Below are 24,289 nucleotides of genomic sequence, written 5' to 3' on the forward strand. Positions count from 1 at the left end.
TCAGTTCCCAGCAAAAGGGTATCTATCCGTTCTATCAACCTCCTCCTCCAGCTTCTCTCTTTGCTCAATTACCGTATCTTCGCCACTCGTCCTTCCGCTCTCTCCACCATGGACATGATTATGCAAACGTCCAGCATCCGCAGCCATGTTTTCGTTTCTACTTTCTCTTCTGATCTTTTCCTCATCTCCAATATGGGCGCCGGTAGCAACACCTTCTTCTGCGTGCTTTCCGCCGTTTCGTAACTCCTTTGCATTCTTTCTAATTCTTCTTTCTGTCCATACGGGATTCTCTCCTTTTTCATATGCTTCTTCGAAAATCTCATCGAGCTTTTCAAGTGGATATCCTTTGGTCTCCACAAAAGTATACCAGATGACTGGTATGAAAGCAAGGTTGACACACATGAATACGAAATATGTTTTCCAACTGATGCTGTAAATCATAATTGGAGCCAATTGGACAACAATGTAATTGCCAATCCAATTGAAAGACGTTGAAAGACCGTTGGCTTCTGCTCTAATTCGAAGCGGCGTCACCTCGGCTGGATAGAGCCAAGTAATACCTAACCATCCCACTGCAAAAAAGGCAATAAAGATGAAGATAAAGGCAGTGGCAACGTAACCGGGAGCCTTGTAGTCTTCTGTTGTTTGTGAAAGACAGACACCGATGACCATAGATGAAAGTCCCATTCCAAGAGCACCCATGATCATCATTTTGCGGCGGCCAAAATGGTCGACAATGAACAGAGCGAAAATGGCGGCGGCAAGATAAAGAGTTCCATAGCAGGCGGTCAGGAGACGGGCAAGAGCCGGAGAGAAACCCAGGGAGTCCTCGAAGACAGTTCTGTGGTACAGCGTTAGCACATGCATACATGAATGAACGTGGACATAAGAACTTACGTTGCGTAATATGTAACAAGATTAGTGCCTCCAATTTGTTGGAAAAGTTGCGAAGTATATGCAATAGTAACTCTCCATCTGTTCATCTCAGGACCACTTCCGTAAAATTCCTTGAGTGTGAGCTTTTGCCCTTTGGTAATAGCAGTAACTCTCTTAAGTTCCCTCACTTCTTCCGTAATTCGTGGATCATCTTTCTCGCATCTTTGTAGGCGACAAAGAATTTCGATTGCGTGTTCGTCCTTATCTTTCTTGAGTAGCCATTTAGGAGATTCTGGCAATGCGAGGATACCAATGAGGAGGATAACTCCGAAAAATGCTTGGAAAGCAATCGGAAAGCGCCATTGGAAGGAGCCATATTGAGTGACGAAGAAGAATCCATAATTCAGCCAGTACGATAGCATAACTATGTTTGGTCAGCTGAAGTTGATAGGGAACGGGGATGAAAACCACTTACTGCCTCCAGCAATCAGAGCACCCTCGAACAAGACCAAAAATCCTCGGATCTTAGGTGGTGCCATTTCACTTTGCCAAACTGGAATGGATGAAGTGTTCATTCCATTTCCAACACCGGTAACGATTCTTCCCACAATCAATTGAGCCATCCCAAAACTCGAAGCTTGAATCGCAGTACCGATCAACATGATGACAGTTCCCAATAACACAGCTCTCCTTCTTCCGAGTTTATCGCCAAAGCCGATGATAAAAAATGATCCGAGTAAACAACCAATTTCGTAAATTGCAACGACCAAGGCTTGAATTGCTCCAGATTTGTTGTGCGGTTCCATCTGTGGAAAGTACGCGAGGAAGTTTTCCTCTGTAATGATTCCGGACATGATACCCTCTGAATAGACTGGTGAGTTTGGCTTTTTGGTCTAAGTTGGGACATTACTTACGATCATATCCGAAGAGTAAGAAACCACTTGCAGCAGTTGCGCAGACAAGACTCTCAAGAGCCTTCCCTTGCACTGTCTTCCCAAGGAAACCCGTATGACTTAGTAAACCCATGATTGTAAATGCGCTTTCTGAAGGGGGTTTTCAAGTTGTTCTGGATTAAAAAAGTCATACGAGGTGGGAGATGGGGGACTATATGGGGTCTGGGGAGCATTTTTTCTCCTCGAGTCGGTATGGAGGTCCACAAAAGATAGAAAAAACATTGATAGTCATGATGAAATCTCTCCAAGGTGGACCCTATGTTGTCCAAGTAATATGGGTAGATCCAAATATGCACAAATGGAAGTGGTTATCAAAACTGGAAGTATGATATCAGACCTCGAAAAATTGTAAGCTGTGGAGGTACCGCATTTTTTGAAATCCATTTTGGTTCCTGGTGGAGGATGGCGTACGTATCGTCCCCAGGTAGTTTCGGCGGCATCGCGGTCCCTTCCTTTCTAGAAGCTCAAAATGCCGATCCGTATAGGTATTAGATCTACCGTGATCATGTGATCACATAACGAGATCAAGAGTCATGTTAGTGGCTAACGGAGAAATCGAGACCAATAAACACTCTCTATCGAGGAACAAATAACACTGTAAATTTCTAAAAGTTATCAAATTTTGGTGCTCGATATCTGAGCTTCTTTCCGCGAACATTGCGACAGTACATGAGTATTGAAGCCTCAGATCCACCCCTGACTCGAATTTTCGGCTAGAGACCGTCCAAGACAATTAAGCTTATCGAAGGCCCACAACAATTTATCAAGAATTTCGTTCATTAAAAGATTCTGATATCATCTTGCAGATGTTCCCGGATCAAGCAATATTGCCAAGCAAGATCCACACGGCCGAAGAGAAGATGTGATGCTAGCGAACGTTGCTCAAGGAATGAGAGTACTTTGATTCGTGGGAGCCACAAAAATGACCAATTTGGTTCCGCAGAACAGATGCTTAAATCGAGAATCTGCTGTACCATCTGCTTTTATTGCCTGCATAATTCCAGGGTGTTGTGAAGCGAATAACGACAGCTGCGTTACCACTACCGCCGTGAGCTTGTGAACGATAGTGACACGGCCATTCATGAATCGGTGGATATGTCGTAGAGGACCCATTCGACATCATCTTCTCCATATAAGGATGTAAGTTCTCCATTTTTTTGCTGCAACCAAAATAATTCGTATATGCGACGATGAGAATCAAAATGGGCCAACTCACAGTATATAAGCTACAGATGCATCACGATTCACGACTCGATTGGTAAATCTGGCTGCCAAACCAGGTAATCATCCAACACATTATTGAACCAACCACCTAGGAAATTCTGTATACACACCCTCCGTCTTAGAGAAAACCACGGCATTCACTACAAGAATTAGACTGGCTCAATCATTAGTCCTCATCCAATAGATCAAACCTAAGCAAAATGATTAGTCGTAAGAAAATCGGGTTTCAAATAAGGGTACCACTATATCAACCAGATGTGCCTAGATGTGAAAACTAGATGAAACCAAAGTTATTAAGCTTCACGTAAAGATGCTGTATTGAGCCTGGTATCCGAAAGTGCTATATTGAAGACTCCGTCGCAATGCTATATGTCACCCAATTCTCCATCGTCTCACTTCGCCTTACGTTGCCTTCGAGATTTTCCTTTGGAGTTCTCCGTCGCTTTTTCTGTAGTTTCGGGGCTGTCAGATGGCTTCTCATTTGATCCATTAGCCTTTTCCGCCGCCTCCTTTTCCTTTTTCTCCAAAGCTCTTTTGACAGCTTCCTCTCTCTCGACTCTCTCAATCAACTTCTCACTTCCCTCCCATAACTTCTTTGCAATCTTCTCGTCCTTAACATCAGATGTGGTGAAGTCTATTTCACTGCACTCTTTAATAAGCTTTCCACCAGGTCCTCTTCCCAATGCTGCTTCCATAGCGGCATACGAGATACTTTGTGCACCCCCTTGAGAGCTCTTCAATAGGAGCCAAACATTTTGCCATAACATGACATATAATACCAATCCCCACAATGTGCCCCGCGAGAACCATCTTCTGAATCCTGGTGTACGACAATATCCCGGATCCACAAATATCACTCGCGCGTTCATGATAGCTTCATCGGGTCGTTTGTATGACTCGAGGTGCTTCTGGAAAGCTTGTCCAAATATCATTAATGCCATTTTACTTCTGGCATATGCCGCAGAGGGACTCCAATCCTTCTTCTTCATCGCATCACTGCCGTCTCCAACAATAGGACTCTTGTTATAAGAGGAGCAAGTTGTAAATATAATTCGCACATCTCGATCCGGTGGTTGAGCGCGAATCGCAGGACTGAGAATACTCAAAAGGTGGAAATTTGCCAAGTAATTAACCATCCAGGTTTCTTCAATACCCTCTGCTGTTGTAACGCGAGGCCTGCCAGGAGGGGTGAGTGTGGCAGCACACAGTACAATCATATCCAGTCGTCGGGGAGGTGCGTTGTTAATCCATTTCGTAGCAAACTTTCGAACGCTGTATAATGATGACAGGTCGACTTGCTCGGCGTAAATCAATTCGTTTCCGGATCTTTCTCGCAAGTCCTCGATGTAGTCGACAAGGAACATGTCTGTTGGAGATTGACGTGTGAGAAGAACTATCTGCGCTCCTCGTGATGCTAAATCCAGGACTGCTGCAGCTCCTATTCCGGACGTCCCTCCCGTTACCAGAACCACTTTCCCATGCATCTTCCTCTCCGAAGAGTTCTTCACTCCCGCAGAGAAGAGCTTCACTAGCACAATGACAAGGACAGCTGGTACTACCTTGGCCACAGTCCAAAGACTAGGGAGCCAGGTAACCTTCCCCCATATTACATTTGCAACGAAATCGACAGGCATCACTGCGAATAGAATTTAAGCTATTGGAGAGGCTATGATAAGTTTCTCAATATAGCATTATGATCATCCAAGATAAGACCGACCAAGAGAGAGAGAAAATTTGTACAAGTGAAGTATTGAAGGGTTAACAAATGAATGAATAAATTGGAAAGGGGACCTGTGGACACTGACAAAATTCCATATTTGTTCAGATTGAGGCTGACGAAGCTTTGTGGCGCTTGTGGCGTAAGCTATGTTAGCGTCGTTACGGCAATCCTGAGGTCAGCCCTACGTTTGAAGTTTCCAGGACATCACCACTATACCATAACATGAACTTTTGCTACTACTGATACAAGATGGATCTGCTATTCTAGGGTGGACAATATGTCAGACGAAGATACTTATGAGATCCCATTGCAAGACCAGAGAGCTTTCGGAGCTGGTATCAAGAGGAAACGCGTCAAATTCGTTCCATCAACTTCGTCATCCACAATACAGCCTACGCCATCTACAAGCTCTGCAAAGAGTATCAGCGATTCATATCTCAAACTGGTTCTTCCTCAAGACTCCTCGATACCCGAGAGCACTTCAACGGAGAGCACTATATCTCTAAAGGAATCGGAAGTATGTGAAGTCTGCAAGCTACCTCTATCCACAGATCTCGAGTCGATCATCAACAAGGATGAGGCTGGCTCATCATGTCCATCAAATCCCACATCTTCTACCAAATCGCGACCTCACGAAGCTTCTTTAGCACATCAAGTATGTCTGAACCATTCACATCCCCCTTCTCATGTCAATCGAAATAGAAAAGGCCTTACATATCTCTCCTCATATGGTTGGGACCCTGATTCTCGCCTTGGACTTGGTGCATCTGGCCAAGGTATCCAGTTCCCAATCAAAACCAAACCAAAAGATGATAAACTGGGCATTGGTGTAGTGATGCCAAAGAAGGGAGAGATCAGGAAGAAAGAGAAGTCACAGAAACTTGATGCTGGAAAGGTCAGGAAATTGCACGAAAAAGATAAGAGAAATGGGGAGAAGTTGAGGGAAATGTTTTATAGAAATGACGACGTGGAACGATACCTGAGAGGTGGATAATTGACCTTTGTCTCGAGTACAAGTAAAGCTTTGCTAGCTTTGCTCGCTCTTGGCTCCGCTAAATGGAATGGTACACAGTGATCATGTAAATAATGTCTATTCGATGCGCCCCCAAAACTACGAAACCAGGAATGAAAAGCTCCTCTAGATCATAGAGTAGAGAAAGCATCAAGAACCAAAGTTTTCTCTGTAGCGGACTCCCAGAGTTATTCCAATGTCAGGTCTGTGATTTTTCATTCTCAAAATTTCGTATTAACAAGAAGTATTCGTTGTTTTGAATGAATGACCTTGTGGTGTATTCCCTTGATGACCGGAGTATTCAATGCGAGTGCACTCGTGTCTGAAGAATTTATAGTCTGGTCGCATCAAGTGGTCGAAAATGCGTCAATGGATGTTATTTGATGCCTCCCTCAAAGATAATGCGAGCCCCTACATATTCCACGTCTATAGAAATATCCAATAGAAGGACCTGTCGACGGTCGGGAGTTTACAAATTGGGGACCTTGCAGGATCCGAAACGACCAATTGTTTGTCGAGGCAGATTCCATGTCAGCCTCGCCTTGCATCAAGCGAGGAATCGCCATACTTTGGAGTCGCATTTGTTGATTTAAATTCTATAAAACCCCTTGGTCCTCTTTCTCCAAATAAATAAATATTTCGAATTGCATTTCACTTATCTATCACTTTGTGATTTTATGACCTCACTCCGTTCAATTCGTCTTCTTCCCACGCTATTGGTTCGCTATTAACCGTTCACCTTCGTCTCGTTCACCCTCCGCGGGCAGATATATCACGCCAAGTTCACCTCCTTACTCTTTACAACAACAGACCACAACCTTACTCAACCACTTCGCTTTCCTCACCCCCAATTGCTCTTCTTACCTTTTATCAACGAGTAACCTTGCATGAAAATCGAATAACCTCATATCTCAACAACCTCAAGATGGATATTCCTGCGGAATTCGACCTCCCGCAGGTCCAAACCATCTTAAACGCACTGAAAAACATCTGTCGTGATTACCCTGCTGGTGGTTCTGTTCTCAGAGAGCTCTTACAAAATGCTGATGATGCCCAGGCATCGGAAGTGGTATGTAAATTTACTTTTCTCATTCAACTACTTTTATATTGTTCCCTTCTAACGCAACTTGCAGAAATTCTTTCTTGATGAGAATAGCTATGGGACGGACAATCTGCATCCTAAGCTCGCTCAATATCAGGGTCCCGCTCTATTAGCTTACAATAATGCTGAGTTCAAGAAAGAGCATTTTCAAAGCTTGTCACAGGTGGGAAATTCGCTCAAGATGGAGGATGGTTCGACTACGGGAAAGTTTGGTCGAGGCTTCAATTCTGTACGTCTGAGATCGGATCTAGGATTTCTTTCGACTAACAGCAATCAGGTTTACAACTGGACAGATTCTCCGTCTATCGTATCAGGTCATCGCGTACAAATCCTGGACCCTCATCATTCTTGGTCGAATGGTGGAAACGGCTATAATTTCGTAGAACACTCTGAAGACCCCGGTCTGAAAGCTCATATGTCTGTTTATCAATCACTTCTGAAAAATGCGAAGCAACCTTTTCCCGGCACCATTATCCGACTTCCTTTACGTACAGTCGAACAAGCAAAAGAAAGTGGTATTTCTGATCGGAATATCACGGCCCACGAGATGGCCCATGTACTGGAGAAGTTTACAGAAGACTTCGGAACAGAAGGCCTCTTATTCATGAAACATGCCGTTAAGATCAGCGTGATTTCGAAAATTACGGGTCTCATTGAGATCGAGGTGATGAATAAGAAATCTGTTCAGTTGTAAGTCTTCTCTAACTTTCACTTGTTCCTCCATTGACAATCCGTTGTATAGAAACAAGACTAGAGTCAACGATGCAATCGTCAGCTTCTTAAAGAATCCTCTTCAAGATTTCGATTGTACTTTCGAAATGGAATTGAGGCACCAGAATCAAAACAAAACAAGCAAAATGCGCTTCATAGTCCACCACAGTATACAAGGAAATTCAATGACAGAAGAGATCCGTAAATGGAGCATAGCCCAAAAATCTTTACCCTGGGTCGCAGTGGCCGTTCCCTTGCACGTAAGTTGACTCTCCTGAAAAGTAACAATTCAGTCACCACCACCAAAGTATCATACTCGGCATTACTGACAAATCTGCAGGTTGAAAACAGTCCTGCTATAAATGGATCTTTATTCTTGGTGATGCCATTGCACATTCCCATCAACCAGCCGGCTCTTATTCATGGCTTGTTCAGCATCTCTTCAGATCGAGCCCGACTGTATAAATCTCAGGATCATAGCTCGCAGGATCAGTTACCGGCACAATGGAATCAGTTTTTATTCAATAGCTCAATTTCACATGCTTGGACTAAGCTGCTTAGCCACCTTGCTTTATCTTTTCCACCCGATCCATCATTCAAGTATTGGCCTTATAAATCCGAGGACCCCGACAATTTGTCCAAGGATATGCTTGCTCAAGTGCTTACCTTGATCAAGAATCAACGTCTGCCTGTTTGGCATACTGTGAATGGTTATATCAGTGCCGGCGCCGGACTTTTGGCGACAGGAAAAGAGTCAGAATCACTAAAGCTCACATTGGCAGAGGCACAAATTCCAGTTGTCTATATCCCAGATAGGCTGAGAGAGGAAGTTACTGATCTCTTCTTGGATCTTAAACTTGGACCTCGAACTCTGTGCAACTATCTGCGCGGCAATAATAACTTGGTCATTTCCTGGCCACCAGCAATAAGACAACAGATCCTGGAATACATTCTCCCTGTTCTGGGCTCATCAGACCATGGGAAGGGCTTAGAATTATTTCCATTCGAAGATGGCTCATGCCGTTCAATCGATGAGCATCTTGCTTTTGTACATCGCGATGAGTTTGAGGCCGAGTTATTCCAACACGACCCTAAGCACAATTTGGACCTAAAGCAATTTTCTCAGTCAAGCCTGAACACTTTACAAGATCGTCTAAGAGCCTCACAATTTCACCCTCACATCCGCCACCGTTCTGCCAGCGATCTCAGCAAGTACGCCATGGCATACTTTTTTGATAAACTTGACGTTGGTGCCGACATGGCTGCTTTGGATTCCGATCAAACATTCTTTGTCACTAAGTCTTGGACTTGGATACATAGATGCTCAGATATCTTGAATGACAGTATTGCTAACTTATGGTTGCTTCCTCTTACAAATGGCAAATATAGAAAAGTCAAGCCTCGCAGTTGCTGGGCCATCATACCACCGCCTGGATCACTCGGCGATACTGTTCAAAAGCTTGGGGAGGATGATAGAGCTCAAAGCGCACCGGTGATTCTCTCAGGTAGCACGGGCTTAGACAGAGGTCTTTTAGCCATATTGAAACCTGTTAAGGCAGGAGCAACCCTGCAAGTTCGCAATGGTGAGAATTTTCATTTCTTATTGCAATGGCTCGCTCAGTCCCATCTTGCAGTTGAAGAAGCATCCGATGAAGACAAAATTATCATCATTGAACATATCGCAGAAGCTATTAGAGGACAACTTGATTCCAGATACATAAACGACCATTTACTTCACCTGAAGAAACTCCCAATTTTTCGAGGATTGACATACGGGATTGATGGTGATCATCGGTATGTATATCCTTGTACCCAGAGTTTGAAAGTAACTAACCCTATTCCAAGGTATCCATGGGTACGTATGGAGACTTTTAAGTCTGCAATTGGGGTCACTGATGGAATAATTCCCTTTCCTATATTCAAGGACTACCAATTTATAGATGCGCAGACCATTCCCATCCAAAGGATCCTTAGCTATCAGAAACTCGCTGTGTGTAAATCGAAGAAAGAAGCGTTAGAAGATCATATTATCCCGGCTTGGAAGGGACTTCAAAAGTGCACTTGGTCATCATCGTCCAAGGCGCAAACTGCAGAGTTGATGCTTAAAACATACTATGATTTGTCTCCACAAGCACAAGCGGCTATGATTAGCTTGCCAATAGTACCGACTCAGTCAATTGGTGGAAGTCTAACCGGCAAGTTCGCCACCGCTTCTGTTCTGATAGATCCAGAAGACAGTAGGCTGAAGAGCGTGTTCTTCAATGACGAGGAAGTGTTACCTACTGATGATCAATTCGTGCGGTATGGTTCTATTTTCAAGAGATTTGGGTTGAGGGCTAAAGTTGATGAGTTATTTGTTTATGAGCGAGTCGGCAAATTTTTGAACAGTTCTCTTCCTAAAGAAGAAGTCCACAGCCGCGCTGAAAACTTGTTGAAGACTTCTTGCTCCTGGTCTCCATCAGAAGCAACGGCGACAAAATACAAGCAATTCCTGAAACGCAAGTGGCTGCCAGCTATTTTACCCGATGGAGGTATCGAAATGGTAAGCCCTAGTGAATGCCGCGGTATTCAGGATCGTTTGCGTGCAGGTTATAGGCTGCCTATCGTCCATTTCACCGTATCTCACCGTTGGTCTGAATTCCTCGGATGGAACAAAATCTTACCTGACGATATCTTACTTGCCCAGCTTGATCAGGGTGTCATCAAAGACGAAGAGGCTGTTGTCAATGCTGTCCTTACTTATTTGAGAGACAATCTCCGGACTGATATAGTTTCGGAATCATTGAAGCGTCGTCGATGCGTTCTCACAGACAACGGTTCATTCGTCACTGCTTCCAAGGCATTCTTTTTTGGTTGCACGCTGCTTAGTCCTTTCTTGGGAAATGTTGATATCGGATTCGCCAAAATGCACGCAGATATCTTGAAAGCTATGAATGTCAGATCGAGGCCAGGAGTAAAAGATATTCTCGATGTGCAAGCTCAAATTGAGCGGTACGGCCATCCTTATAAAGAATCCGACACCGAGATTCTCTTGGAAACGATTAAAATGGCCAGCAAATACTCTAGAAAATCTCTGGGGGGCTTGAAAATTCTGGATCAAGATAGTATTCTATGCCCGGTTGAGGACATAGTTTACAATGATATGCCGCTGCAGTCTGACAGGATTGTCGATAAAGTCAAATTTACCAATCCGAGAATCTCTGAACAGACAGTGAATAGCTTGTTTATAGAGAAACTGAGTGAGCGTTTAAGGAAAGGGGAACTGCAACTCGCTGACGACGATGATGATGACGAGGACTTTCAACAGTGCGAGGCTATAACGACCAGCATATCCAATACCCTTGACCGCTATCCTATCGAAAGTACTTTCAAAGAGTATCTAGCAAACGCAGATGATTCTAAAGCATCAGCAATCCACTGGATGTTAGATACTAGGTACCACCCAACTGAAAATCTTCTTACTCCAGAGATGAAAGATCTTCAAGGGCCAGCTCTACTGGTTCATAACGATGGAGTATTCCAGGACAGCGACTTCAGAGGTTTCAAAAACGTTGGTGTTGGCAGCAAGCGAGAAAATAGGTCAACCATCGGCATGTTTGGTCGAGGCAGCCAGACCATGTACCATTTTACAGATAATCCAGTCTTACTTTCTGGAGATTACTTGTTGATACTAGATCCATTGCAGGCATGCCTCCCTTTAAACAGAAATTGGCAGGCACGGAAGCCAGGAGTGAAGATTTTGCTATCCAAGCTCAAGCAAGTTCACCCAAATCAACTGGCTCCGTTTCAGGACTTATGGGGCTATGATAGTGATTCCGATCATTATGATGGCACGATTTTTCGCTTCCCTTTGAGGAAACATGTTTCACCTCTAAGAACAAAGCAAGAGCCCCCATCTGTAGATTCTGTCCGATTGCTTTTGGATAAATATTTTCAAGAAGCTCGAATTTCCCTGCTGTTCCTGAAAGGAGTTTCGGTGGTCAGCTTCAAGGGACCCGAGGCGAAGGAATTATTCTGGTCGGTGAAGATGAAGAAAAGAACATCCACATCCGACTACACAATTTGTTCTGCAAAGCAGATGCTTGGCCCTGAAGTTACTGCAACTGAAGATAAGTGGTGGGTCTATTCAGTGATTGAGGAGACACCTAGCGGTGAATATCAATCCAGACTTAGAAAGAATGTAGAGTACGGCATCGCAGCATTGGTACAATCAGAAAATAAACAGGACCCAAAAACTTTTGATCTACCAACGCCAAAGTTATTTAGCACTCTTCCTCTACCTGAAGCATCGAATTTGCCAGTGCACATACACGCTACATTTTCTCTCTCCGGAGATAGGAATACACTCATTACTGGAGGCGAACTATCTGAGGCCGAGGGATCAAAATGGAACTCGTGGTTATTGGAAGAAAAACTGACATACGCTTACTTCACATTTCTGGAAGGCTTGACCCAGAAGATCGGCCAAGATGCGTTCCAATTTTGGCCAAGAAGAAATCTAACAAACGGAAGTCGCTTAGAACTACTATGTAAATCTTTTTGGGAAAAGCTTCCTCACAGTTCAGCGAGGCTATTTCCTCGACGTGTTACAGGCCCTGATGCAACTAACATGAACATGTCTGAGACGGTCTTCGATCTCCTGCAGCCACAGTTTTCTAAGCAAATTGCTCCGGTATTAAACAGCCTGGTGCCGAATCTATCACCAAATTTCCCTGCTCACATATCCATCGGTATCAACTCGATAGACGTTGCCAAGTCCATGAACCGTTCTGGTTTACGTGAGCTCCTCAAGTCCAAGGAGGCTGGTGACTGTCTTCAGAAGGAGATGATTAGGGATCCCCATTTGATTGGCAATGTCCTACGTGAGATCATCCCAGTGGGAGATGTTTCTCCGGAGGAGTTAGCAGAATTAGACGGATGCAGACTGTTACCTCTCGCAGATGGAACACTGGGACAATTAACGCGGAATCTGTCATCCATGCCTCTGAATACTCGATATTACTACACCGTTACGAACTTGGAAGTGGAGATTTTTGACTTCGCTAGAAGTATTTTAATATTTCCTGAAAAAGTTGACCGTTACGACCGCATAGGCGAAATTGTCAGAAGCAAAAAGTTCAACGTCAAAGGCTTGACAACTTCCCACGTTCCGGAGCTTCTATCCATGAAATCTCAAGGATCTAGAGTTGTAAATGAAAAGACGGATAATTGGCTGGAACTCTTTTGGGATTACTGGAATAAATCTTCCTCATCCGCTGTGGAAGATTTGTCCCAAAAGTCTAAAACATTTTGTTCTCTGCCGTTATTCAAAGCAAAGTGCAACGGTATCTGGGGATACTACACCATGTCGGAACTGGCAAATCTGCCAACTATCATTGAAATATCGAAGATAGAACATGAGCAGTTATGTAGTTGTATTCCTGGTCTCTACATGATCAGACCAAATCTTATGCCCAAATCGATTGCTAATAACGAGAAGTCCCTGGACGATCTTAAAGCTTTAGGAAGATTCATTAATGCTTTGAGTATACTGGCTCCAGATGAACCCTCAATTGGGCGTTTGTTCGCTCAATTGGCAACTAGACAAGCCCTGAAGAAATCAAATTTCATTAAGGTAAATTCGCACAATCGTGACTTGTGTCCAAGTTCCTCTTGCTAATTAAAGATACAGCTACTTCGAGAACTCATCATACCATATTTAACGACAGGCCATAAGACTACCATTGAGTACCTGAAGCTCTTGCCAATCTGGCCTGCGTACTTGCCGTTGGGCTCGGAGCACAAGTACATCGCAGCCTCATCCGCAAGGTATACCAAGCAACCTCAGCTTTTGGCACCTTGGAACAAGAAACTTACGAATCTAATCGATTTTGAGGCCATAGATTATCCAAGAGCCGAGAAATGCCTAGAATTAATGTCGGTTACTTTGGTTACTGCCGAAAGCTTGATTCAAAAATTTGAGTCGAAGGACTTCCCATCAACTTTACAGACAATGAATGAGACTGTTTATACTCAATTCATTAGCACTTTAACTGGAATCGTATCTAAGGCGAAGCAGGGTTCCACTCTCGTCAAGACATTGTCATCCTTAACCCTTGCTGCAGATAGAAACGGTAAAATGCACCCACCTAATGAGTTGTTTGATCACGATGATGAGATTTTCAAGGCGGCTTTTCAAGACAACAACCGCTATTTTCTTCATGAAAGTGTAAAAGCCGACACTCTATGGTACAGGATTGGCCTTCGTCGACGAGAAAACAATGGCTGTTTCAAGATCCAAGACTACATGGAGTGCCTACGAACTCTAGAAGCTTTGATTAAATCTAGCGACTACAGAATACTCGTGGACCCTACTTCAATCATCCATGAAAGAATGAGAAAAATGTTGTCGCCACTAATTGCTCCAAGTTCCGCCACGCATTTTTTCAATCACCATGATTGGAACGCACTTGCACGCAAGATGATTTTCGTAGTCCGAAAAGACAATTCTCGCGAACCATCTTACCGACGAGAGAACATGGACAGAGTCTCAGAGTGCAGTACAGCAGTCCCATTATCTGAAGTGGTTCTCTACAAATACGCGGCAATCTGTTGGAGCAATACGCAATTTGTGGTCCTGGAACCAACTGCAGAGGTTTTAAGCAAGGTGCCAAAACACGGAGAACCATTCATGATTGAGGTTTGGAAGCATCTTGAGCACATGGTCGAAATATCGAAGAGGATCTTGCGCGCAGACATCCCTAACTTTCTGTCGGACCTGTTCGAAATATATGACTATCTTCAAAACAATCTTGTGCGCAGCAAAGAGCATTTCGGGGCATATGCTCACAGCTTAAACAGAACTGATCTCTGGCTCAACTTGGACATTTCAGATCCCATGCATGTCATCATTGAAGATTTGCGGTCTTCATGGAAGCCTCTTCAGCACCTTTTGCTTATTAGCTCCACTGACGCACCGCCGTTAGAGTGTATTAGGCTCAGTTTGAGTCCATATGAAAAATTGTTGAAGGAACTTGGCTGCAAGTCGATTTATCACCCAACCGTCGACTTGCCCGCATCTCAGTCAGCGCAATCACTGATCAGCAATCTTCGCGGCCACCGCAAGGAAAAGCAGATGATAGATATCGTTTTTGTAGCCGAAAATATTCGTTTTCACGCACACAGAGTTGTTTTGGCATGCGCATCTGGTTACTGCACCGCCAGTTTCTCCGGTCGCTGGCGCAACGATCAAGAGATATTCTTGGATTTGATGACGGCTCACACTCTTCGCATTTTAATTGACACTGCTTACGAAGAACCAATTAACTGGGAGGAGATGACTGTTGACTCAGTGTCTCCTCAAGATGCCGACGCCAATGACCACAAATTAGATCTACTTCTCGATTTGCACAAAGGCGCAGATTATTGGCAGATGCTCGCATTGGCGAACCAAGTCGAAAGAAAGATCTTGGAGCAGTTCAGACTTTTTATCAGATTGGATAACGTGAGAGAGTATCAGGATATGGCTGCAGACTCTAATGCTTCTGTCTTTGAAAGAGCATGTAAGAACTTTTGCGAGGAAAATGCAGCGGCTTTGAGGGGATGGGAGGAGGCTGCTGCATCACAAGCTGCTATTGAGGCGAGGGACAATTCGACAAAGGATCTATAGTGTATAGTGGCATTATATATTGAAAAGCGTGTGGTGGCCAAGAACGAAAATTGAGCGAAGCAATGACACCGTCTGTTTTATTTGTACATCGGCGTACTTGAGATGTAACAACGGAGATGCAAAACGAGCACACAAATACAGCATTCGGATGTAACTAGATAAGATTGTGAAAAGCTCATATTTGAAATAGTTTAATGAATCACTTTGACCTTGAAATGGAACCAGAAGGACGCTGTGATGACTCTTGATTTTAATTTGTGAAACTTATCCGGTACACTATGTCTGGTGAACCCCCCCCTTTTCTATCCCCTGGTGAGCTTCCTGAACACTGCCAACATATCTCATGCGAATCTTAAACATCGAAAATCACCCTCTAGTAAACATCAGGCGACATCACATCAAGCTGAACCAAACAATGTTAGATAAATTAGTTTTCAATTTCTTATTACACGCTCATGCTACTCTTGTTCCTGCGCCGCTCGTCTATCTTGTAAATCCTGTATACCTTATTCACCGACTACCAATAAGTTCCTTCAATATCTGGCATAATCGTTTCTGCAAATATTGTTCGGTATTTCTCTATTCCTTCAATTGTTCTTTACACGCTCAGAACATATCTTTGGCTCTCACTTCCTGGATGCAGGATATCGCTGCTTAAGCCTTGGTTCCATGCATAAAGTCTTGACCACGATTTCAATACTTTCTCCACGTTCATCCGCTATTCATCACTCTGAACCGATGACTAGATTATACCTGCTTATTTCTTACTCCTGAAAAATCCCATCTTCTTCTTCTTCTCCTTTCCTTCCTTTCCATCCTCACCTTTCTTCTTCTCCAATTTGCCGGAGGAATGTCCTGCTCCATCTCCTGCCCCATTTAGAGACATCTGTTGCATTCCTGCAGCCAAAGGTTTACTGTCATATCCTGGACTCTTCATTGGCGGAGCCGGAGCCCCTGGGCTTCTCACAGGTCTTACACCTCCAGGTGCATTCCCTGGTCCGCCCGGTAATCCAAGTCCTACTTGAGGTCTGGGTGTTGCGACAACGGGTGGAGGAGGGGGCGGATCGTTAGCTTTGAAAAGATAGGCCGGAGCTTTTGGTTTTGGTCTGTCAATTGGTAAATCTAATTGCTTCCTTCCGGCCGTCAAATCTCCCACTTGTTTCAGGAACAAGTTAGGGTTGAGCATATGCGAGGTAGCTAAGAATATATCTCTGTTACAATCCTTCGAAATTTCATAGCAAGCTCTTGCTTCTGAGTAAGTAGCTCCACCTGCCATGAAAACAATAATTCTTTGCATGTTATCTGGGGTGGTACTACGCCCACGAGCCCATGTAGGCTTGGCGCTACGAAGTGAAGCTTGTGATTGAAGAGCCATTTCCTCAGATGGATCAGTAGGAGGTCTTGTATAAGGGAATATATTTGGGTCTAAAGCCCCCTTGGTGATTTCTTCGAGACAGCGTTGGAGATTTGTTTCATATCGAGACAGGGCAAGTTCTTCGTTGATTACAGTAGGTGTAGGTTTTGGTGGGAATAATGGAGTTGGTACAGCTTTGGTTTTGGAGTCTGTAAGTTTCTTGGTGGTGTGTACCCCTAGTAATTCTAGGTTTAGAATTTCATTCATTTCTGAGAGGGGAAGCCCAGAATGATGTAAGAGACGTTCGAGATCTTCCGTAATCAATCCGTCTCGGAATATAACATAAAGTATGATAAGCCGTAATCGTTCCTTGGGAGCAACAGCTGGATTATCTAACAGACGAACAACTTGTGCACCCATCTCCTTGGGTTTTCGGTAATCTTCGTCCAGTCCCGTGGCTAGAGTTTGTTCCGCCAACGCAATTTCCGGGAGCTCATGGTGTTGGAAGATGTTCATACATTCTTGTGCCATATTCAAATGTAAAGAGTACGCTTCCTTCATCTCCTGAAATTGTGGCAACCCTGCTAACATATCTTTGATTTGACTGATATTAACATTTTCCGCATCTTGATTGGCGAAATGTGGATTATCTGCGATGAACTTCTTGAAATCGCTCATCAACTTTTGGATAGTTTTACTCATATGTTGGTGCCTATTTTCTACCCAAATCTTATCTTTCTCAGTAATCTCCATTTCTTTTTCTTCTTCTTGCGCAGTTCCTTCATTCAACACAGTTGTGTAAGTGACTTTCTCGTGGTCTTTGATTGGAAGGAGGTCGTGTGCCATGGCTTGGTATGTGAATTCGTGCAGTATTGGTGCTAATGTGTCCATTGATCTGTCTGTTATGAGTAGAACACCTTGAGGTCGATTAGATTGCGGTGGGAAACTGGGGTTATATTGTTGGTACGCATCAAGCTCCTCCTGAACAAATCTGGCTAGATGAGAACAGAGAACCGCTGCTTCATGCGTAGGATTTTTAGGTCTGTAATAACGTATTTTTGGGGATTCTCCCAGAGAAACGCAGATTCCAGTGATCTATGTATCAAATCAGTCTCTATTCTGTAGCTCATATTGACCAAGGAATCCTACCTTTTGCGCTAGAAGTTGCATATGATCGCGCACCAAAGGAGCGCATGCTGGGTGAAATAAGATGGGAAAACTCCAGGGATCTCTGAATGTTATTAGATGCGACTCGCGAGGATAGAAATCTATGGATAGAGTCTCCCATCCGCCCAATTGTTCTTGTGCTTGTCTTGAGGAATCGATACGCCGGCGCATCGTTGGATCGAGAAGAGCAACCCATACTAGGAATGACTTGCGATATCTTCGACGTTCAAAATCTGCCAACAAACAATCGACAACATGTGGTTCGGGCGATAGAAGGTATATGGCATCCATGCCTGGATTCATTTCCCTCCTGCTTTCGAGTGTTTCCACATCTGCGATCACTTTAGTAGCGCCCTCTCAGCACGCATAAATGGACATACTGGCGATGTTTTCGTTGAGAATATCATCTTCCTTTAGGACACTAAACACTATCTTTTTGGTCGCCTCATCGATAACGAGCACCTTCCACTACAGTTGTTTAGCATATATTCGATCGCGGAGGAGGAGAACATACGTCGCCTCGAGTGATTGACTTTATGGCATCCAAAATAGCTGTAATTCATATTAATTTGTATACATATTCCAACATCCGTGAATTCGAGCTTACCCTGGCGCTGTTCGTCAATGGCCGACACCCCCATGATGGGCGGTGTATGACTTGTTGGTGTAGACTTTTTAGAGGTGTTTCCGAGAAGGTCAAGTAGTGGAATTAAGGAATATTAATCTTCAGTATCGAATGAGTAGCACAGAATGATTTATTGTGTTTTCTTGTGGTTGTTTGATTGAAAGGGAGTTTGATTCTTGGCGGGGTCATGTTCACATTGGAAACAGAAACATGATGGCTGTTTCGTGAGGCGGCCGCTTATGCGCTAATACAGAGTGAAGACAGGACGGCACAGAAAGACCAAAGCTCAATCAAAGCTACGACGACATGTTGTTTTATATAGATTTACAATGTCTCAACATGATTATCATAATTAAACCGATATGAATCTTTCGCTCTCCTTTATTTATATATATTACTGTGTCTATCAATGAGTTCTGTGAATGAATTCTATGAATCAGGTGCTCATAGTAATATAAATACTGTCTACAAGTGATTCCCATGAAGTAAGTGCTCACAGAATCACTATCAAACTGCATGCGATCTTTTCACAAGGGCAGAAGGTGATCGATAGTGGTCTTTCACCTCCTCTTCTAGATTGCAACTCGCTAAGGATTAAAATGCATCCTAAAAACCTCCGGCTTGAAATATTGGTTGATGGTGGAGCGGATCTTTGGTATTAATGCAAGTATCCACAAGCTGTCTCAGGAACATGCGAGAAACGATCAAAGGGACAAATGCAATCTGAGTGCTTCGAGTATAGATATAAAGTACAAGATTATTGAGCCTACGTGCTTCTACTCTCAAAATTGTCCAGAATGCTAGCCTTTTCAGAGAACGGTCGAAGCACCTAGCTGGTGTGCCGAGATACCATTACATTTATCAGAAGGGTAGTTATGTCCCATCAACTGGCAACACTATGATATAGAAGTCACAAGGAGTACTAATTAGGCTTGTGAAAGCTTACCTGGCTGGAAGTATTGAGGGTCCAGATATCATCTCAGACATCATCTCAACGTCGGATCTATCCCTATACTCTGAAGCGTGCCGTCAGGGTTGTAACGAGAAAAGCCATTGCATCATCTCTCAGTGTAGACATCGAATGGTATCTGTCGATTATCATTTAGACCAAGAGGGAACACTTGGTTGCTGATTTCAAGTCCGGCAATTGTTTTCAATTAGGGGAAGTGGAGTTCCTCAATAACAAATTCCTGTTCAATCTTTTTGGAACAATTTCATGTGTTAAATCTCCTCGAAACTCTATCTCATTTGTATTTGAATCATCTTAATCATCAAACTGTCCGATAATTTTCACATGCTCACATCTTCCGGGCTACTGAACCTCTCGAGTCGTGCTTCAATCTAAGATCTTGGGGAAGCGGAGAAGGGTAGTATTTGCTGGATCTTGATAGCTAGACGGAAGTTCATCTTGCTCTTATTTCCGCGATCTAGGTCGTCTACTATTCCTGTGTTTCAAATATTGATAGCATGGGTTCAATCAGATTCGCTACATCCAGCGAACCCAAATGGGAAATAAGTAAGGAACATGAAGATATGGGGAGATGGCGGGGGTGGAGGTGGGGTTGCTGATCGAGTGCTGAATGTCAATCATACAGAGCTGCTTCAAACGACATCGAACTAACTCTGTCATATCATATGACGTGCTACACATAAATACCTAAGTTCTGGAGGTCTTATTGACAGGATCTTGCTATATGTGTGCAAATCTAAGAAATTCAATGTCGTGGAGCTACAGTCAAACTTGTATTGATATTGTTCCTCACCCATATAGCAGCCCACTTACTTCGTTGATCCAAGCCACATTCAAACTTTAGATCTGCCGACAAACTCATAACAAGTTAACCCAAGCTTATTCCATTATGATCTAGCGTCCAATTCTAACCACATTCCCCCAGGTCAAACTCATAGCATCAAACGTCCATCTCACTCCATCCCCAAATGCGAAATCTCGACAAGCCCTTATAAATCTTCGACCTTTCCCCGACCCCCCCCGCTAGCCACAAACTCCCTTAGTTCACCACTAGCAAACGCCAAACCAAACTCAAAATAACTATAAAAGCGCACTAGATCATGTCCAGTTGCTTATAAATCAGCACATATATTACGATACTGGATCTTCTTTAGATTAAGCTGCACTTCCAAACTCTAGCATCTTGATTTTTCCTTATGAATTCAATATTGCACTGCTGTATTCTTAAATATGCACATCGTATTCTAAATAAGGGACTGAAGACCTTGGGAATTGCATGACCAACTTCTATACTACCATCGGAAATTCCCTAATTACCATGCTATGACAGATATGCAACAAAACTTTACAGAATTTACGTTTCCCCTCTGGTACCCCTATAGAAGGCTCCTTCCTAATCAAACAATGTACCAGTCCAGATCGACATACCTCTCCTATCACATATTACAAATCATAAAGCAATTGAATAATACAGAAACGCGGTGGTTAAACGTGCTTGAAATTATCATTCACGCAAGAGTAAAACCTCTCCACAGATATAGCTAGCTAGATAAGGGGGATCTTGGTATCAAGCCAAAAACTTGCATCACACACGCTCGACGCTGACGCTACGTAGGTAAATCGCAACTTCCCTCACTGCTCTTCTCAACGCACAAACGCATTCGACTGACAAACATCTGAGAACCATTCCCTGATCATCCAGACGAGTGTCACTAAAGGTCAAAAGATAGTCTACATACACACTTTTACGTCCGTCATTGACAATCATTCCATGTAAACCTTGATATGATCTACCACTATGAGGATTTAAGCGATTTTCTTCTTACCCACACACGTGCAAGCTATTGCCGTCTGAATGCACCTTGCGGAGGAGGCGGCCCACGACCATCGAAAGGAAATGCCGGCATGCCCTCCGCTGAAAAAGGACTCATAGCTGGTGGAAGAAAACCCGGCGGTGGGCCGTTGAAGTAAGCCGGATTGAATGGCATATTTCGAGGACCCGGTATTACCTCTGGAGGGGGAAAGTTGCTCATGTTACCAGGCATTTGAAAGCCCGGTGGGAGAATTTGCTGAGGCATTTGCATCGGGCGTGGGACGTTTCCGCCTAGACCAGGAGGGGCCGTTGGTCGGAACTGTTGCGGAGGAGGAGGGTGTTGAGCGGAAGGCTGTCCTGGCCAGCTTTGCTGCTGCAATTGCTCGAGACCTGGAGGTGGTCGTGTAAGAATATGTGTGGGTTGTGGCCGAGGATTATCATGTTGTGGAGGAGGTCCACCCCGATAAATAGGTTCATCAAAGAATCCAGGTGGGCGACGCTGTGGATTTCCACGTTCGCGCTGAGCTTGTAAATCCTGTTCTCTCTCCAATTGTTGTTGGAGTTGGAGTTGACGGCTAGGTTGTTGTCTGGGTGGATGGCCAAGGATGATCTGCTCTGTTCTTTGAGGCTCTGGAGCTGCTTGTGCTTCTCTCATGAGGCTCATGAGAAACGCAGTCTGTTCGGACCGAGGCTGTTCACCTCTGAAAGAAGACTGACTGATAGCATGCTGACGCTGGTTAACCAAATGATTCAACATTTCTTCTGGACGTACAGTTGGTTGACTGCCTGCTTGTTCACGTTGAGCGCTAAGGTCATGTAAATTGTGAGGATATAGGTGAGCAGCCGGCCTCATCTCATCATGGCGATCTGGAAGACGCTGTTGCGAAGAATCGCGGCTCTCGAAAGCTGTACTTGGTTGGGTATCTTGTGCGGGAGGTTTCGATTGCATCATAGGATTTGCAGGAGGAGTTCCACTGGATTGTAGCATCGCAAGTATCATTGGCATTGCTTCTTTATCCGCAGGGGATTGGATATTGTTGGTCAAACCGTCAAGTCTATGGACCGCTGGCTGGGGTATAGCTGTTTGTGGTTCCGCTTTATGCGAAGTCTCATCATGAGTGAAGAATTTGTTAAACCTTGAGGTTTTCCCACCCGGTGCAGCGGACACGGCAGATTTTGTCATGTTTTCTGTATTCAGATCAAACTGTGATGCGAGTCCATTGTCATTCTTTGGCTGAGCCCACAAACGGAAAAATTCATCTCCGTTAAACCCAGTATCAAGCGGCGCAAGAGAGATAGGCTTTTGTATTCCAGAGACAGAAGAATGTTCGTCAACCTTTGACTGCGTGGCTTCTTCCGCCACTGTATTACCTTTGGTAATTGGTTTATCCTTGGAATGCATTGCATCTTTCCATTTTTGCATATCCTCTGCTGTAAATTTGCGCTCATTATTGCCAGTAGATGTGTGCGATTTTTGAAAGTCATCTTGTGGAGCAACTTGGATACCTTCGTCTTCCGCCCACGCTGGAACATCACCATTATGATCGTCATGAACTCTGTTCCTGTCTGCCCAGCGTCGATCACCTCTGTCCTTATCTCCACGATTATCGAACTCTTTTTCTCGCCAACTTTTGTTTCGATTCTCAAACCTATCTGCATTCGTATTTCGCTCCCGGGGAGTTGGCGGCCCATCGTTATTCTCTCGGAACCAAGTAGGTTCTGTTCTTCCCCGACCGTTTCCAGTTCTGCGATTATTGTCTTGTTCATGATTCTTTTCCTTGTCTCGAGAGAAATTCTCAAACCCTCTAGGTCTTTCCTTTGGATCGCGCTCTTCTCGATCCTTGAATCGCTTCTCATCTCGGTGCCTCTCTCCACCCATGCGCCCAGTGAAACGCTCAGCTCCCTCAGTACCAAAACTCTTTCGAGGTTTCACCTCCATCCAGCCTTCCTGGTCGACACCATCACCAGGCTTCGGTCGCAGCATATCACGCCTAGAACGATCGTCACTGTCGTCGATTTTTGTACGATAGCTGAGTTTGCTTTGCGACTCGCTTTCGCGAAGGGCGGGTCGATCTGGAGAATCGATACCTTTACCTGCATTACGAGCAGGATTGGCGGATGAGAAGGTAGTTCTCGTAGGCACAAGTTGAATCGTCTCGGGGTCTATCTGCATGTCAGTACAAGAGAACAAGTAATGACTGGAGGAGTGAGATCGTTGGCAGACATACTTGCATTGTTTCGTGGTCGTCGATTTGTGTGTTCTAGGAGCGGATTTGCATCACGATCTCTTGTCCTATCAGGTATCCTAGCAGAGGTATTTCGATTCGGATCAGGTGTTTGTCTGGAAATAGTTAATATGAGCTGTTATGGCTGAAGCTTCTTGCAACAAACCCCATCCATTCTGCAGAAGACAAAAGACCAGGAGGTTTTACAACCAATGGTGAGTCTCGTAGAAACAACAGTTCGTCTCTGGTATACCGACGAGCTTCACCCGTGTCGGGAGCCATTATGATACGTTGCTGCGATCGTGTTGAAGAGTATTGTAAAGCTTAAATTATATGCAGATGGAGAATTGTATTGTTGGTAGAATTAACAATATTTAGTCCAGATGACCTTGTAAATTTTGTTAGCTGTAGGTGTGTGTTTGTTTTGTGTTGTATTTCGAAGACTGTAGATTATAAGTATGAGCAAGGACGTTCTTGTGGCCGAGCTCAGCGCAGCTACCTAAGTAGGCGCAAAGCTCTACGATTTATTAGGCTGTTGTAATTTTGTAGGGTGTGAGAGGGACTTTGAACTCGTCGTGGTTGTTTGTTTAATACGGCGAGGAGGGGTTTTGAGATGAGGGTTTTCGAATGAAGGTTTCAGGTCTCTTATTGAGTGTGCGCAATATGTTTGACTGGCTTCTTGTTTTAATCTCTGGTCTTTTTTGGGAGGCAATATAGCTTTATGTTATTTTATTCTGACTGTTTTAAAGTTGAGGTTCAAGGTCGTTCGTTTGCTCGTTGCCGTCGTTAGAAGTGTTGATGCCACAAAGGCAGGTTCCGTTTGTCTTAGCGATCTTCAGCCTCGGTGGGGCTCAGCTTTGAATGTCGATGATACAAATTTCGTCCATTC

General features: G+C 44.1%; 6 protein-coding genes across 6 annotated transcripts; 2 read left to right on the forward strand and 4 right to left on the reverse strand.

The window, feature by feature from the left end:
• EAE97_004723 (uncharacterized protein) lies at window positions 1–1,902 on the reverse strand (the record flags this gene model as incomplete). The annotated part of the gene is made up of 4 exons (XM_038875235.1): window positions 1–841; window positions 898–1,300; window positions 1,352–1,738; window positions 1,791–1,902. The coding sequence occupies 4 exons, from the start codon at window positions 1,900–1,902 to the stop codon at window positions 1–3; spliced, it is 1,743 nt and encodes a 580-aa protein (XP_038733592.1).
• Window positions 1,903–3,445: 1,543 nt separating this feature from the next.
• EAE97_004724 (uncharacterized protein) lies at window positions 3,446–4,687 on the reverse strand (the record flags this gene model as incomplete). The annotated part of the gene is made up of 1 exon (XM_038875236.1): window positions 3,446–4,687. The coding sequence occupies one exon, from the start codon at window positions 4,685–4,687 to the stop codon at window positions 3,446–3,448; it is 1,242 nt and encodes a 413-aa protein (XP_038733593.1).
• A 363-nt stretch (window positions 4,688–5,050) lies between these two features.
• Window positions 5,051–5,767, forward strand: EAE97_004725 (uncharacterized protein; the record flags this gene model as incomplete). Its single annotated transcript, XM_038875237.1, has 1 exon — window positions 5,051–5,767. One exon carries the CDS (start codon window positions 5,051–5,053, stop codon window positions 5,765–5,767), a length of 717 nt encoding a protein of 238 aa, XP_038733594.1.
• Window positions 5,768–6,710: 943 nt separating this feature from the next.
• EAE97_004726 (uncharacterized protein) lies at window positions 6,711–15,459 on the forward strand (the record flags this gene model as incomplete). The annotated part of the gene is made up of 6 exons (XM_038875238.1): window positions 6,711–6,854; window positions 6,919–7,577; window positions 7,630–7,858; window positions 7,939–9,392; window positions 9,444–13,212; window positions 13,270–15,459. The coding sequence occupies 6 exons, from the start codon at window positions 6,711–6,713 to the stop codon at window positions 15,244–15,246; spliced, it is 8,232 nt and encodes a 2,743-aa protein (XP_038733595.1). The 3' UTR covers window positions 15,247–15,459.
• Window positions 15,460–16,003: 544 nt separating this feature from the next.
• EAE97_004727 (uncharacterized protein) lies at window positions 16,004–18,408 on the reverse strand (the record flags this gene model as incomplete). The annotated part of the gene is made up of 5 exons (XM_038875239.1): window positions 16,004–17,695; window positions 17,750–18,099; window positions 18,148–18,235; window positions 18,282–18,319; window positions 18,375–18,408. 5 exons carry the CDS (start codon window positions 18,406–18,408, stop codon window positions 16,004–16,006), a joined length of 2,202 nt encoding a protein of 733 aa, XP_038733596.1.
• A 2,795-nt stretch (window positions 18,409–21,203) lies between these two features.
• EAE97_004728 (uncharacterized protein) lies at window positions 21,204–23,682 on the reverse strand (the record flags this gene model as incomplete). The annotated part of the gene is made up of 3 exons (XM_038875240.1): window positions 21,204–23,338; window positions 23,404–23,516; window positions 23,567–23,682. The coding sequence occupies 3 exons, from the start codon at window positions 23,680–23,682 to the stop codon at window positions 21,204–21,206; spliced, it is 2,364 nt and encodes a 787-aa protein (XP_038733597.1).
• Between the last annotated feature and the right edge of the window lie 607 nt (window positions 23,683–24,289).

The sequence above is a fragment of the Botrytis byssoidea genome, assembly GCF_014898295.1.
Source record: "Botrytis byssoidea strain MUCL 94 chromosome Unknown BBYS_008, whole genome shotgun sequence".
In the NCBI taxonomy this organism is placed as follows: Eukaryota; Fungi; Ascomycota; class Leotiomycetes; order Helotiales; family Sclerotiniaceae; genus Botrytis; species Botrytis byssoidea.